This window comes from Alosa pseudoharengus, unplaced genomic scaffold, assembly GCF_046254945.1.
Source record: "Alosa pseudoharengus isolate Yale_2024_CS ecotype anadromous, Long Island Sound unplaced genomic scaffold, YU_APseudo_1.1 YU_APseudo_1.1_scf_4, whole genome shotgun sequence".
NCBI classification, from domain to species: domain Eukaryota; kingdom Metazoa; phylum Chordata; class Actinopteri; order Clupeiformes; family Clupeidae; genus Alosa; species Alosa pseudoharengus.
In genome coordinates, this window is record NW_027468774.1 from 9,764,284 (window position 1) to 9,781,377 (window position 17,094).

General features: G+C 44.5%; 1 protein-coding gene across 1 annotated transcript in view; it reads left to right on the forward strand.

The window, feature by feature from the left end:
* Positions 1-17,094, forward strand: part of rab26 (RAB26, member RAS oncogene family) — a 77,705-nt gene that overhangs the window by 46,151 nt on the left and 14,460 nt on the right. Inside the window, exons 3-4 of the mRNA XM_076266615.1 lie at positions 5,450-5,491; positions 11,763-11,829. Coding sequence (XP_076122730.1) covers positions 5,450-5,491; positions 11,763-11,829 — 109 coding nt within the window. The remainder of the gene's footprint in view (positions 1-5,449; positions 5,492-11,762; positions 11,830-17,094) is intronic.

Consider the following 17,094-nt stretch of genomic DNA (forward strand, 5'->3'; position numbering starts at 1 on the left):
TTTTTTGTAATCACAAAGATGACGAGACATTGGCCTACTTGTATACAAATACATTTTCCTGACATCCATAACCAGAAAACACAACAGTGGTTCCTGCTTTGGTTATTAGTCAACATAAAAACTCATTGAGAGAGACATACTGTACATAAGTAGCCTAGTAGTTTGCAATAACTATCTGTAAGTGGGATAACGATAATGTTAGCTTTACTGTACATGCCAGAAAGGAGTAATGTTAATGTTATGTGTTAAGATATAACTGCAAATAAACCTGGCATGGGTTTATCATAAACTTTATTGTTAATTAGGCCATGACCCATCACTGAATTATGCCTTGCTGGTGCTAGCTAAACTCAAACTGACTTTCACAGTGACAGCCATACGATTTTTTTTATACCAGAGAGGCAGCTAAGTCAGTCATGACAAACGGGAGGATGCTAACGTTAAATATATTACACTTTCATGTTTTTATTTTGTCATTTTCTTACATCAATATGATCGTCACTGACATCAAAACATGGTGGATGCACATCAATACTATCTCATCTAATGAGAAAAGACGCGGACGCTTGTTAGAAGCCATCAGTGTTGCGCGGTCTGCCCGAAATTAAGCGGTCGCACGCGGATGACCGCGGTCACCCACGGTTATGAGTCATAAACAAAATATTTTAATGATATTCGGGTCATTTGCGGGCGGGTCAGTTAAAATTAATTAAATATATATTTTCTACAATGGGCCTACTTAAAATATAACGAGAAGGCTAGCATCAATACAGTAAAGTCAACAGTAAAGAAGCTGAAGACGCGAGTTAAAATAATAAAGACACCCCTTCAGGAAAAACGATATAGGCTATGGGAAATATTGGGAAAAGTTCTTAAAGAAGATGACAGTAGTGGGCCTACAAGTTATGGTCTATGTAGGCCTAGTTCTTGCGAAGCCATTTAAAAGTATGACAGCCAAAACAGGCAGCCTGCAAGAATAAATGTTATGGCACAGACTACACAGCCATATCTACTGGTATAGGTTCGCGCATGCATAAAAGTTACCTTAGTTCGTTGTGTTTGTGACTTTAAACAGTGGATGTGCTTTAGTAAAGCTTTGTGCTTCATTCAGCATTATAAACCAGTTATTACGCTAACGTTTTGACCAGCAATGTATCTCTCTTGCCTACCTTGCCTCACCATTTCTGTTTTCGAAAGGAAGATGTATGTCAATGGCCTTCAAATCTTATCCTAGTGTTCTAATCCTTGGTGGTTGCGTGCGTGCTTGCGCTCTTATTCTCATTCTCTCTCCTGCGCAAACATTATGTCCTGCATGCCTACTGCGTGTAGTTCTACTGCATAAAGTTTCGCAAATAAATTAGTTTGTTTTACAGAAATGGCCTACTGTCACACTGCATGCAGGCTTTAACCAAAAGCACACATTTTGTAAATAAGCGGGTCGGATCGCGGGTATAATTGTGTCCTAATTAATATTCGCGGTCCGAGTTGCGGTCGGGTTGATTAAAATATCGGGCGACCGCGGGCCGCTTGTGACCAAACCCGCGCAACACTGGAAGCCATAACTCCAGAGGCACCGTAAGTCCTCAGCCGGTCATATTAAACAGGAGAGCTGTACCATGGCAGCTTAGTTACTGGGATGAATGTCTGAGTCTGATTCACGCCTGTACAAATGCACACACACACACGTACACACACACACACACACACGAATGCACATGCACGTACACACACACACACACACACACACACACACACACATACACATTATACACATACAAATACACACACATGGACATGCACACACATAGAGACACATACACACAAACACACACACATGAATATGCACATTATACACATACACATAAACACACACTCAGACACAGACAGATAGAAATATACACAAATACGAGACACATACAGATAGAAATATACACCAATATGAACATGCACACTCACACACACACACACACACACACACACACACACACTTCTTTACTTTAACACACCCCGCATGTGTTGCTTTGTTTCCCACACAAAGCCATTTTCCCAACATCTAATATTTATGAGGCATTCCTGTAAATCCCCCCGGTGTGTGTGTGTGTGTGTGTGTGTGTGTGTGTGTGTGTGTGTGTGTGTGTGTATGTGTGTGTGTATGTATGTGTGTGTGTGTATGTGTGTGTTTGTTATTTCTCCTGACCAAAGGGAGCACTGACCTCTTTACATGTAATTGGCTCTATTTGTTATAGTTATCATGAGGAAGTGATTGTCAAGGAGTGTGTGTGTGTGTGTGTGTGTTTATGCTGACATCACTTTCCTTCCTACTGTGAATAGTATGCTCCAAGGCCCCTCCATTACAGTGTGTGTGTGTGTTGTTTGTGTGTGTGTGTGTGTGAAAGAGAGCGAGCAAGTGAGTGTGTAAATGTTTGTGTGTACATGCCTGTAGGGCATAGGCATTGGCAGTCTTTACTGGATTTCTGTGTGTGTGTGTAATGCATATGGTGTTAGTGTGTGTGTGTGTGTGTGTGTGCGCCTTTGTATTTGGTGAATGGTGTACTGATGCAGGCAGTAATAGAGGTGTAGCTATGAATGTGTGTGTGTGTGTTTGATTTTCTGGACTGTTTGTGTGTTTTTTAATGTGTGCATGTATTTATACAGTGAAACCGGTTTAATGTGGATAGTTTGTGGATTTAAAGTAGAAGTTCGGTGTTATATTGACCTAAAGTGTTGAAACACTTGTGTTGAAACATGATAACGAGAGTGAACTTTTGTCTCATAGCTCATCTCGGCTTGTTCCCTGCACTCTGAAATCTGGCGCTAGTTAGCCGATGCTACCAACAGGTTTTCAATGGGGATGCCTCGGGCATCAGTCTAGCCATGCAAATAAATCACTGTTTTACACCATTTACGAGGCTCAAATTAGCTCCACACTTCATTGGTAGACTTCCGAGGGCCCTGACATTTAAAACGAGACATTGAGAACTTTGAAAAAGCACTGGTAGTTTATTTACAAGACGATTTATACAGACAGTACCTTCAAGAAGTTTACTGTTAGCCGCCAACAGGTATGGGATCAGATTCCAAAAATAATTCTGTGGAAATGCATGGATTCCAGTTGATGCTACTGGAAGCAACTGGAAGAGGTGTGTGTTTGTGTTTGTGTGTGTGTGTGTGTGTGTGTGTGCGTGTGTGTGTGTGTGTCTGTGTGTGTGTGGATGGAGCTCCAGTGGCCTCCAACAGTTCCACCACTGCTCAAGCTATTTATGCGTTACCAAGTGGCATTCCAGTCGGCCATTTTCTCCACAGGAGATCAATACCACTTCTGCCTTCACCTCTGGGACACGGGCATTACAGCTTCCCAATGCAGTGGCTTTGTGTCTAACAACTCTGAAATTAATTGTTCAGATGGTCTAGATCGATCGGCTTGTGTTGGTGAGACCGTGGGGAAATAGTGCACATTGAAAAGCCTCTGAACTCCTATACACAGTAATATGCCTCCGAACTCCTAGAGACAGTAATATGCCTCCGAACTCCTAGACACAGTAATATGCCTCTGAGCTCCTAGATACAGTAATATGTCTCCGTCAGTTTCACATGGACTACCCTGCCTACTCTGATCGCAGCCCCTCTCTAGGGATCGAACTCATTACGGATCGAACTAACCCCATGTTCATTACGGATCGAACTAACCCCATATCCATGCATCGTGTGTAGAGTTGGAAACTCCTGGGCAGTTTCATAACACACGTTAATTATTAAATAGAGTTTTCATTCACTCATTCGTTGACAAAAGCTTTGTCTCTAATCTCCTTCATTTATACACCTGTGTCAGCCATGACTGGTTTACTCAGCGGCAAACATTACTCACATACCACCACAGTGATAAAAATATACATCATATCTCATCTAAAGATATACATATGACCACGGTGATAAAAAACATACGTCATACCTCATTCATATCACCACACTGATAAAAACATACATGAAGAGTTTGATTCCAAAACCCTATATCCTCCATTTCAATGAATTTTTATAAACCATTGTTTTACATTTTGCTTTCCAGGTAATGTCAGTGGAACTGTAATTGGGTTATTGTTTATTTGATTTATCTGTACTTATGTAACCGAGGTCGTAATTCGCTCTAACCACTGAGCTAAAAGCCCAGGCTTTCAACTCAGCGGTTAGAAGTGTTCTTAAGGTTAGGGCTGTGAGGATTTACACGGGCAACTAGCACGCTAGCTCAGTTCGCCTCTGTTACACTTAATCAAAACAGCAAAACTGCAATTTTATTGATATTACCTGAGCAGTGGTGGAACACAATTAAATACACAATTAAATAACACAACTTATTAATGTTTTTTTTTTTTTTTTTTTTAATGGAGATACAGTGTTTTGGAACCAAACTCTTCACATCATACCTCATGTGTAAAATATAGATTGATGGGCGTAGTGAAGCAGCAGGAGTGTTGCCAGCTGATAATTGGTCAATTCCCAAATCGGCTGTTGTAAGCTTCAGGAAAAGCCTCTGTCTGCCAAATACCAGTCCCATCTTACATTTACCTTCCTGTTCTATTAAAAGCTGCCTATTGACACTGTAATCAGTCTTGACCGGCCTTCTCTTTGGCTATCATACTTCATTCTCATCACCAGTCCCAGCCCGCTAACTAAGCCCTGTCATGACCTTTAATGCCGGTAACTAAGCCCTGTCATGACCTCTGATGCCGGTAACTAAGCCGGGGAGCAGACAGCCAGATGTGGATGTAGAGGTTGCATCCGTTACCATGGGGATGAAACAGTGTAAATGACTGTGGAGTTTACAGTGAGACTGAGTGCAGCCTCAGCGGGGGTTGTGTGTGTGTGTGTGTGTGTGTGTGTGTGTCAGTGGGGGTTTCAGATGAGACTCTACTTCCTGTTTTAATGAACTGCCTTTTCTGCTGCCAAAAATGTTGCTGGTGTATCTGCAGTAGATCAAGATCCTGAATTAAAATTGAGAAAAACAAAATATTGACAACACAGCACAGCACCCCTAAATACAGCAATACCCTGCGAGTACAAAGCAAACTGGTTTTGTGCATTTATTTGGTATTACGTAAAAGGCGTCTTGCTGCTATATTTATTTCTGTGTGGGAGACTGTTGTTTGTGTGTCTGAACGTTTACATGAATGAGTGTGCACTTGCTGATAAAAAAATTATGGGCTGCACTATTATTAACCAGGTTATTGTAAAGCATACGTGAGCGGCGCGAGCGCTATTAACCAGGTTATTGTAAAGCATACGTGAGCGGCGCGAGCGCTATTAACCAGGTTATTGTAAAGCATACGTGAGCGGCGCGAGCGCTGCTGTCGTGACTGGAAGTGGATGGTCTGTGTGTTCTTGGCACAGGTCGCTTATAAGGCTTGACTTGGATAATGGAGTTTTGATTTCATTTCATTTTATTTTTCTCTTTCAGAACAAGGTGCTGAGCATTGACAGTGTGAAGGTGAAACTGCAGGTAAGTAAAATGGAAAAAAAAAAATAAAAGTTGATTTTTGTTTCATATTTGTTTCACAGAAACTATTTCTGGAATTTCACACACTCACACATGCTAATTATATCATCAGACAAACAAACAAACTCACAGAAGTGGTGTCAACCTGTCTATCTTTAGATACAGTGTGTGCACTTATAATTTCCGTAACTAAAAATAAACACCTTATATCTGAACCGATATTTCCGTGTCAACACACACCTCCGCTCCGATGCAGCTTTCATTGATTTTCAAAAATGTGGGGGTGAGGGTTGAGTAGTGTGGAGTAAGGATGTGGGGGTGAGGGTTAGGGTTGAGTAGTGTGGAGTAAGGATGTGGGGGTGAGGGTTGAGTAGTGTGGAGTAAGGATGTGGGGGTGAGGGTTAGGGTTGAGTAGTGTGGAGTAAGGATGTGGGGGTGAGGGTTAGGGTTGAGTAGTGTGGAGTAAGGATGTGGGGGTTGAGTAGGGTGGGGGTGAGTAGTGTGGAGTAAGGATGTGGGGGTGAGGGTTAGGGTTGAGTAGTGTGGAGTAAGGATGTGGGGGTTGAGTAGGGTTGGGGTGAGGATGGAGTAGTGTGGAGTAAGGATGTGGGGGTGAGGGTGAGGGTTGAGTAGTGTGGAGTAAGGATGTGGGGGTGAGGGTTGAGTAGTGTGGAGTAAGGATGTGGGGGTTAGGGTTGAGTAGTGTGGAGTAAGGATGTGGGGGTGAGGGTTGAGTAGTGTGGAGTAAGGATGTGGGGGTGAGGGTTGAGTAGTGTGGAGTAAGGATGTGGGGGTTGAGTAGGGTGGGGGTGAGGGTGGAGTAGTGTGGAGTAAGGATGTGGATGGTTGTAAACAGAAATGTGTCTGACTGATATGATGAGATATAGATGTTCAGTCCATAGTTCAGTGTATAGATATCAGGACGTAGTGAAGCAGTGAGATATCATATTGTAGCGTCGGCGCAAAAAGACAGTGTTAGCGTTCTCCCGCGCAGGGCATCCTGGGATACGAGAGCGAACATTTGGGGGGTTTATGTCGTTATTCTCCATAGTTTTGAGTGTAATGTTAGCGTCTTTATTGTGACATGTTTCCTTTTTAGTTCTCCCTCGTGTGTGATCCTTTTTGTGTGGGGGGCTGCGTCCTCCCCTGTATGTGTAGTGTGTGTGTCTGCTTGACCTGCCCCGTGTGTATTGTGTTCTGGGTCTGTGTGTCTGCTCTCGTTCTCAGTGAATAAACCTTTTGATTGGACAACTGTGTGTGTCGTTATCAAATTGTTACAATATCATAGATGCAGGACCTGATGCAGTCCTCGATTCTATCTACTTTGCCAGATCAATATGAACTGTGACAGACGTCACCCCTGTCACACTCTGTTCTGCGCGGGTAGCATCCTGCTCCTGCGTCTAAGCATGACATCAGCCCTAGCGTTAGCGCTGTTCTCAGACTAATGGGGGTTTAATGAGGCCGCCGCTAATCCGTAGTGCTCTATTAGCCTGTGTTGGGCCATTAGCGCATGTGGTGTTTTTATTACCAGCCTTATTGATCAGAGCGGGCCTGTGTCAGGGGACTCACCATACCCCAGAGCCGAGCTGGGTTAAATAAAGGAGCTTAATCAACGGCCTGTGAGCCACAACAGGGACCAATCTTCCCCAGGCACCAATTGTGTCCCGACCCATTTACGACTCAGATCCTGTAGAGCCACAGCAAATCCACTGCCCAAGCCAGGGGAGGAGAGAGGCAAGGAGGCCTGCACGATTTGGGGAAAATAATATTTGAATATGAGTTCAAATAATAGGCGAGTGCAGATGCATGTAGGCTATACTCTGCTAATCACACGCAGGTTTTATACTTTAAGTATTAGTGGAATTTAAGTATTAGTGGAATCGTGCAAGCGGATTCCTTCAGCTGCGCTGACTGTCAAAATACTGACGCGCTGTTTGATGTTCCACTGACGCGCTGTTTGATGTTCCGCTGCCTGCTCTTAAAGGGAATGACAGATGTCACTCTCATTGGTTTAAAGGATATAACACCCAAAACACACCCATGACTGATTAGGAAACATAAGAACAACCCTTTTGAACTATGCGCCTGGCCTCTGATCACAAAATCACACTGTTGAATTAGCAAACGTGGACTGGACACGTCTTAAACGTCTTTAAACATTACGTGGACCGGACACGCCCTAAACGTCTTTAAACATTCCGTCTCTGACCAAGCGTTTCAGATCGCTAAAAGAGAGCCCAAGGACAGAATTACAAGTTGCCCAATTAATCGCAGCCTCTGTTATCAGCTAATTGCATTTATCTTGTTTAGAAAAATAAATTCAATTCAATTAAACATTGATTAATTGTGCAGCCCTAGCAGCTAGCGTAGCGTAGCTAGTGTGGAGGCTCTACACTGGAGGCCAGTCATCCAGACCAGACCACAGAGACTGACAGGTTCAAGAAATCCCGAGATGGCAGATTGTATGATCCAGAGGTCCATCACAACTGAGCACTGTAGGTGTATGTAAACAACTACCTGACCTGAGGGAGGCCTCAGCAGTGTTGCCTACAGGTGTGATCAGAAAGATGCCAGGGGTGAAGTGGCAATGAGTTAGTTTGTACATAATGGTAGCAGAGTCATAAAATCCCATTGTTATTGTGATTTCTGCACTTAGATATTGGCACTAAGGATCTGAGCTTAGTCCATATTATGAAACTGTTTGGGTGTTGCGTATTTCTCTGGGTGCTGTTTGGGGGTTGGGTATTTCTCAGGGTGCTAGGTATAGATGTCTAGACAGGGATTGTAGCCCTGTCCACATCACAATGCTGTTTGGGTGTTGGGTATTTCTCTGGGTACTGTTTGGGGGTTGGGTATTTCTCTGGGTGCTGTTTGGGTGTTGGGTATTTCTCTGGGTGCTGTTTGGGGGTTGGGTATTTCTCTGGGTGCTGGGTATTTTTCTGGGTGCTGGCTATAGAGACCTCTGACATCAGCCCTGTCCACATCAACAAGCTGGTGGGTGTTGGATAGATTAGAGATTTGGTGCTGGCTCGTTTAGTGGATGCTGCTGATGAAGATGTTAGAATTTAGGCCAGTGTGATGCTGCTGATGAAGATGTTAGGATTTAGGCCAGTCTGATACCTATGAGAGCGCCGCTGGAAAAGTTAATGCGGCCTGAATCACTAATTGACAGCTTAGACAGTTGAACCCCTGGCTGTCACACACTGTGTGTTTGTGTGTGTGTGTGCGTGTGTGTGTACAGTGTTTCTGCTTTCCTCCAGTCTGTAAAACTTCCTCTTCCCCTCTCTCTCATCTCTTCCTCAGTTGTTCTTTCTTCTCTCCCTCTCATCTCATTTCCCCCCCTCCTCCTCATCCTCTCGCTCCTCTTCCTCCCCTGTTCTCTCTCTCTCCTGCATCCTCTGTCTCTGTCTCTCCTCTGTCTGCACCAGTCCACTCGGCCTCATTCTGTTTCTCTTCTCTCTCTCTCTTGTTCTCTCACTTCATCCCCCTCTCTCTCTCTCTTGTTCTCTCACTTCATCCCCCTATCTCTCTCTCTTCTCTCTCTCTCTTGTTCTCTCACTTCATCCCCCTATCTCTATCTCTCTCTCTTGTTCTCTCACTTCATCCCTCTCTCTCTCTCATTCTCTCACTTCATCCCCTATCTCTCTCTCTCTCTTGTTCTCTCTCTCTCTCTCTCTCTCTCTCTCTCTCTCTCTCTCTTGTTCTCTCACTTCATCCCCCTATCTCTCTCTCTCTTGTTCTCTCACTTCATCCCCCTATCTCTATCTCTCTCTCTTGTTCTCTCACTTCATCCCACTCTCTGTCCATGTCCCTCAACTCCTGATCATCCTTGTCCATTTCTTTCTCCCTCTCTCTCTCTTGTGCACTCTCTCTCCTCATTTCCCCCCATCCTCTGTTTTCTCTCCATGTCTCCATATTTCTTTTCCCTCTTTGTAATTGAACCTGTGTGTGTGTGTGTGTGTGTGTGTGTGTGTCCTCATCAGTATGCATGACCACCTCTCTGGCCGCATCTGCCTGATGGATGCCCCCCACGTAGTTGCCGTCGGCAAACATCACTCCTGACACCGAAGCAGAGGTCCAAGGCTGATGAGCTCTCACAATAGCGCTAATGCTAATGCTAATGCTACATAGCTGCCCAGGTCCGTGGCCATACATCCCTGCTCTCTGCGGCACGTGGATGGGCATGACCCCTGAGGCTACAGGGCCGGTCCAGCCTATCCCTGTGATATATGAGTCCAGCTCTTCCCTGACCCCATGCATGGTAATGGTCAATGGTCCCTCAAGCACTGTGCTGCTGTCAAGGAATGTGGGGGTGTATGTGTGGGGTGGGGGGGGGGGGGGTTGTCTCAGGTTAGCGAGTGGAGTCAAGCACAGAGGCTGATGTCTGTAATCCTGGGAGAGTCTTGTGTGTGTGTGTGGGTGGCTGTGTGGGTGTGTTCATTTTTATGTGAGGTCATATTGGTGTGTGTGTGTGTTACGCCCAGCTGATGACACCACAACATAAAAAGGGAGGCTGGTTTACGGTTTTGAGTTTAAAAATAGAAAAAGGACATGAAATAGACAAACTATACAGCAACAGTAATGGCAAGGCCAGTCAATGTTAGGCATCTGAAAGGAGATGGCAGGACAAAATGGCAGCGTGTATGTGAAGGTGTGTATCTTGTGCAAGATGCATGCAGTCCTGGCCGTTACCATCCAGTCCCAAGTCACCGTTAGTTTTAATGGCCATGACACGTCTCTTCATATAAGGTACCAGGACAGCCTGTGAGATCAAGCTAAGATGTCACATTGATTGCTACATCTTCAAACTTTACGTTGGAGCCTATTTTATGGTCTGTGGTTGGAGCCTATTTTATGGTCTGTGGTTGGAGCCGATTTTATGGTCTATGGTTGGAGCTCAAACTGCATGACCAATGACAAGCCATACTATAGGAAGGGAGTTGGGCCTGATTCTAAACGTTGTTCAGTCAGACTGAATCACAACTAAAATTGGTCCAAAGCTGTGCCGTGTCTGCCCAGCTTTAGGTGTCTAATTTAGTCAGGGTGATAAACATCTTTGATTATAAAGCCTTTTGGTATTAAACTATAATAAAGCCTACTGTATTATAAAGCGTTACTATTATGAAGCCTTTTGGAATTAAAGCTCTGGATGGAATCTGTTGTGTTGAGGATGAAATCGCTTGTATTGAGGATGGTTCTAAGGTTCTATTCGTTATACCTCAGAATGCTACTGGTGTTCTGCAGCTCTTTCAGCCGGTTCTGAAGTGAGGTGAAATGTTGCATCATCAGCACAGGGCTGCAGCTCATTAGCCTGCTGCAGTGGCGCAGTGCAGCCTAGCCAAGCCCAGTGCAGTGCAGTGCTACTATTATTAGGCAGGTGGCGCCGCAACGCCCCCCTCCTGTCTGCCCCTGATCGGACTGCTGGGCTCTCCGTCGCTAATGAGCGCCAGGTAGCGGCCCACTCACAGGTACCGGTGTCAGCTTAACAAGCGCCAGAAGTGTGTGTGTGAGTGTGTGTGGGGGAGGACAAGTGTGTCCAGGTCGTCGCCTGCTCTTTACCGGTAGTCAGCAGTACATCTGTTGACCGTTGTCGACTACTGTTGAGCTGCGATCGGAGGGAGAGATCGGAACTCCGCTGGGTGGAATGTTTATAGAATAGTGCAATAATGGTGCAATAGAATGGACTTTTTATCTTTCATGAAAATGCTTTTTTGTTTTGTTTTTGCATTTCCATTCACTCATTTAGCGGATGTTTTTATTCATAGTAACTTAAAGTACAGACATAAATTGTTATCAGTAGGTTTGGAACATACAGTACTGTATTTAAAAGCAGTGATTATGAAGTCTCTCGTGTCCAACTATTTTAATCACAAACTGCCAGCGACTTAATTCAATGAAGAGCACAGAAATTGTAGAAAATGTTCCATATTTTACAAAATGATCAAGCCTGTTTTTTGTTGTGTAATCTTTTCTAAAGCTAAAGTGAAAATGAGAGTAGATGCTATCTGTGTCAGCTTGTTTGCAGCACTGTACTGTATTTTGTGTGAGCGGACACCCATGGATTTATTACTGTACAAACTACAGCTCCTACAGTACAGTGGATCCTTAGTCCCTTTTTATTTTATTTCATGTGCCTTGTTGTATTGTTTTTTGTCAAATGAACAAAACTCAATGTTTTGTTTTAATATATATATATATATTCCCAAAGTCTGTGTATTTGTCCTGTTTCCGTGGAGATTCCTTGAGATCCTCTCTCTGTTCTGATATTCAGATCTGGGACACAGCAGGTCAGGAGCGATTCAGGAGTGTGACCCATGCTTACTACCGGGATGCTCATGGTGAGTTCTGTCTAAAACACACACACACACACACATGCACGCGCATAAACATACACACACACACACACACACACACACACACACACACACACACACACACATGCACGCGCATAAACATACATACACACACACACACACACACACACACACACACACACACACACACACACACACATGCACGCGTCTAAACATACACACACTCACACACACGCACGCACGCAAGCACACCAACACACACTCACACACACGCACGCACGCAAGCACACCAACACACACACACACACACACACATGCACGCGCCTAAACATACACACACTCACACACACGCACGAACGCAAGCACACCAACACACACACACACACACATGCACGCGCCTAAACTCACACACACGCATGCACGCAAGCACACCAACACACACACACACATGCACATGCACGCGTATAAACATACACTCACACACACACACGCACGCAAGCACACCAACACACACACACACACACACACACATGCACGCGCTTAAACATACACACCTTCACACGCACGCACGCAAGCACACCAACACATACACACACACACAATGCACGCAAGCACACCAACACACACACACACACATTCTATCTTGCAGTATATCTTGTGATGACATTATATGAATAAAATCATATCTTATGGATGCTACATAACACTAATCACTGAATCTAGGTAGACTTTGCTTAGGATGGCGTAAGGATTCTAGACCAGCCAGCGTCTCGGGCGTTCCTTCCCTGAGTGTGTAAAAAAAGTCAGGCCTCAGTGGTCAGATATCAAAGTGTAATAGCGTGTGTATAGTGTGTGTATGTGTTGCTAAGCGCACAAAAAGCTGTGCGCTTAGCATCACATACACACTATATATATATATATATATATATATATAGCACAATAGCGCTCAGTGTTGGGCTAGCGCTCGTGCCTTCCTCTCCCTGTCGCTCAGTGTGGGGATAGCGCTAGCACTAGTGTGGAGATAACACTCAGTGTGGGGCTAGCATTCACTCAGTGTGAAGATAACGCTCAGTGTGGGGCTAGCATTCACTCAGTGTGGGGCTAGCATTCCAGCATTCTAGTCCATTTGGAGATGGTAGGAAAGAACATATCTTGCCCTGAATTAGATCAGCATTATACTCACACTGCTTTTTTCACACAGTCGGGACGGATATTTCTGTCTGACGTCTGTCATGGTGGGCCCACACAGTTGACTCAGAGAATGTCTCATTGTTGCAGATAGCCACGTCACTTCTTTGTCCACCAACTTAGTCATCTTAACTTCCGTCTGTACAGAAACAAATTCACCAAACTGGGTTAAGGCCACTAAAAGGTTCTTTTGCAAACAAATTCACTGCTGTATCTGTCATCGGATAAAGCCCACCCCATGCAGGATAGGTGATTCTGATTGGTTCCTGAATTTTTGGAAAATAGGAAATGGGTGTCAATTCGCCTTATTCACCCTGCGGCAGAACGAGGCTACAGGGTACACTTGCCATTACACCTCAGTGCAGCAGATGGTGGAGGTAATGCACTCCGTTTGCAAACTGGCAAAAAAAAAGCTCACCGAAAAAGATCTTGCCTGTTCTTCTTCTTGGACTTGTAATGTCAAGTGTACCCTGTAGCCTCGCTCTGGCCGCTGGGTGAATAAGGCGAATGGCCTCCTTACCAGACTGACCTGCAGAGCAAATTCAAATTTGCTAACAGGTTTGTCTGGGTTCTCGCAGGCAAACACACACACACACACACACACACACACACACACACACATACAGTACACACAGACAGAACCACACACACATAAAACAAATGAAAATTGAACTTCTCCTGGAAATGAGCTTTGCCGCAGTTACTCTGATGTTCTGGTGTGTCGATTCTGTCATTACCCAGGATGCCTTTCACCCTGACACAAAGAAGCCCCTGATTTAGTGCTCTAGGTTGATTTCAGCACAATTGTGCTCTAATGACTGTGCTCATGTAGCGGAGTAAATAATTCCACTTGACATTAAAATTTAACTTTTCATTCAGCTAGTAATTTCTCTATGAGACAGGCTTTTCATGTAACACGAGCGCCCTCTATTGGTGCTATTCTGCTGACGTTTAGGGTAAGTTCTTACACACAATCACCAGTCTGCAGTAGCCTGTTCTCGTGGTAAGTTGCATATATTGAGCTCCACTGTTATAGCGTAAATAAATGTGTCCAGTGTAATAATATGCTAGTATGCATGTAGTAAATCCACACAGGAGGTCTCTAATTTTATATTAGAGACCATTTTGTTTTGTTTCTTTTGGTTTAGCTTTAAAGTGAAATAGTTCGCCACGTTGTGCTAGCTTGCTAGTCTGGTTAGAACCTAGGTCGATAGCTTAACTTTTGTAATACTTTACGAACCGTGAACTGAATCATTTCTGTTTTCGTTTTGCTAGCTGGAGCTCTCTATGGCAAATGTGTGTGACTGTGAGGCATTTGTTCTATCAGGTACAGTTGTCTATTTTCGTGATTCATACTTTTGTTCATGTCTTGTGTAAATACTGTTAACCAGTCTGCAGTAGCCTGTTCTCGTGCTGGAGCTCTCTATGGCAAATGTGTGTGACTGTGAGACATTTGTTCTATCAGAATAAACGGCTGTGGTAGCCAGAGAGAGCCAACGCCTCGTCGTCTATAACACAACGCAAGAGAGAAAGTACACACCCGCTACACTCACACAATCAGCTCTGATTAACTGGCACTGAGAACTCACCTAAACCAGAATGGAATTAGTGATGACGGAATGGAAAGAAATAATGGAATGATGGAATGGGATTGAATGGAAGAATGGAATGGAATTGTTGATAATAATAATAATAATAATAATAATAATAATAATAATATGTTTTATTTATATAGCACCTTTCTCAAACTCAAGGTCACTTTACAGAGTCAAAACAAAATGATGGAATGTTATGCAATGGCTGACAATGGAACAGAATTGGAAAAAAAACAATTTTATCTGGACGAAACCTTGAGTAGAACCCAGTTCATGAAGGTGGTGTGAAGGTCATCTGCTTGGCTTTCAAAGAAAAGAGCCCTTATTTCCAAGACAGGTTTGGCAGATGTGTGTGACATTTTCACTTCTGCTAATATTTCTCACAGCTCACACTCTTCTTTGCTGAAGGATGATTAATGGCTCCAGTTCCCCAGCTGATTTGCAGACCAAGTCTGAATATTCCACTCCACCCATCGAGTTTGTGTGTGTGTCTGTCTATGTATACATGTATGAGTTAGTGTGTATGTATGAGCAGGGGTTAAAGTGGGGGGGGGGAACGGGGTGGGGTGGAACACGCTTCCCCCACCTCAGATAAATTAATAAATAAATATTCTTTCATACAAACGATATAGCGTGATAATATAGTTAAAATAAATGGTGAGTTAATTTTCACCCCTGTTAATTTGTGTTAATTTACACCCTTGGTACAAATCAATATGGGGGCTATTTTGACTGACAGGTGTGACCAAGAAACTAGCAATTCTTGTCAATAAAAAGTATTGCTACACTACGATACTCATTATGTTGTCCAATGGTGTGTCATTTCCCCCCATTGCACCGACACAAGGATTTCAGGGTTCCCCCACCTGCCAAATCCCACTTTAACCACTGTGTGTGTGTGTGTGTGTGTGTGTGTGCGTGTGTGTGTATATGAGTTAGTGTGTGCAAGGGGGAGGGAAAAGCGGACTGTTTGCCGGACAAACGGCAGGAAGTCTCCTAATCAGCCCCTGATAAAAGGTGAAATGACGAAGCCGAGTTGTGCTAGATAACGAGCGCAAACAGAATGGGGCGGGCAGAGCTGGAACAGCCACTCTTTTAATTGTTTGCGTTGTAAATATTTGGCCATTAATTCTGACATTTATAGCCGTGTGGTACACACAGATTAGATGCACTTGAGAGCGTCTAAACCCTGGTACTGACCACACACACACACACACACACACACACACACTCCTGGTACTGACCTGGGAGGGGAGGCGGCTGAGTGCAGTCCAACACAGTAAAAGCTTGACCTAACATCGGAATAAAATGGCTGATAATATTTCAAAATCACAGCCCAAAATCAGACTCCAACGTAACCTCCCACACACACAACCCCCCCCCCACTCCTGGCCCACTGGCTGGATGCCAGGGTGCTGGCGTGCGGACTGAGTGGAGTGGAATACGGCTTCCTGTCCCGCGTTCACCTGCGGGCACGCCGCGAGAGCTGGCACGTGCTCCGTGGGCATCTCCCTCACGGGGGGCATCGGGCACAGATGGGTATTAAACGCCGCGGCCAAAAGGTGTTCGGGGGGGGGATACCGACTCAGTGCTGTGTGCAGAGAGGCTACTGATTTCAGTGTGTGCGTGCATGTGTGTGTGTGCATGTGTGAAGAATAGAATTGAAAAGCAGTAGAAAGACAGCCATGTGGTGTGTGTCTGTGAGAGAGGTATAGATTGAGAGAGAAAGAGAGAGAGAGGAGAGGAGCATTACAGACCCCTATCCGCAGTCTTCAAAGGGACGCAGAATCACAGAGGTGTGAATATGCTGGTAATGATGCAGGGACAGTGCTGGTGTGTTTCTGTGTCTCCTATCTGACTGAGTGAGTGTGAGTGTGTCCACTGCACATGTTACTGCCTCTTCGAGAGAGAGAGAGAGAGAGAGAGAGGAGGGGGGGGCATATCCATTGTTCTGCACTGCCAGTCTGTCTGAGCCATATGTGTGTGTGTGTGGCGTCAAGTCTCCTCCATAGTCTGCAGACATTCACAATTACCGTCATTATTACAGTATATCCAACAGCCTTTCAGAAGGAGCTACTCACAGTCCAACAGCACCCTAATGGATCACCTCATCAGTGTGTGTGTGTGTGTGTGTGTGTGTGTGTGTGTGTGTGGGTGGGTGTGTGAACACGTACTGTGTCTGTGTGCCTGTGTGTAGCAGAGACTTACAGTCTTACTTAGTGTTAAAAAACACTTAGCTGTGTGTGTGTGTGTGTGTGTGTGCTGGGCTATGTGTGTGTTCATTGTGTTGTGTTGCATGTGCGTATTGTGATTGTTTGTTGTCAGGATCATTAGTATGCTACACAAGAGAGACCAAATGCTTCTGTGTCTGGATGATTGAACTGTGTCAGTCCACCAACCCGTAACAGATGATCTCCTTGGAGCCAATGCTCTGATTGTCCTTCCCAGGCCACCGTCTTCACTCCATCACAGTCAGGCATATAGGCCTTTTCATCTTTTAAACGTC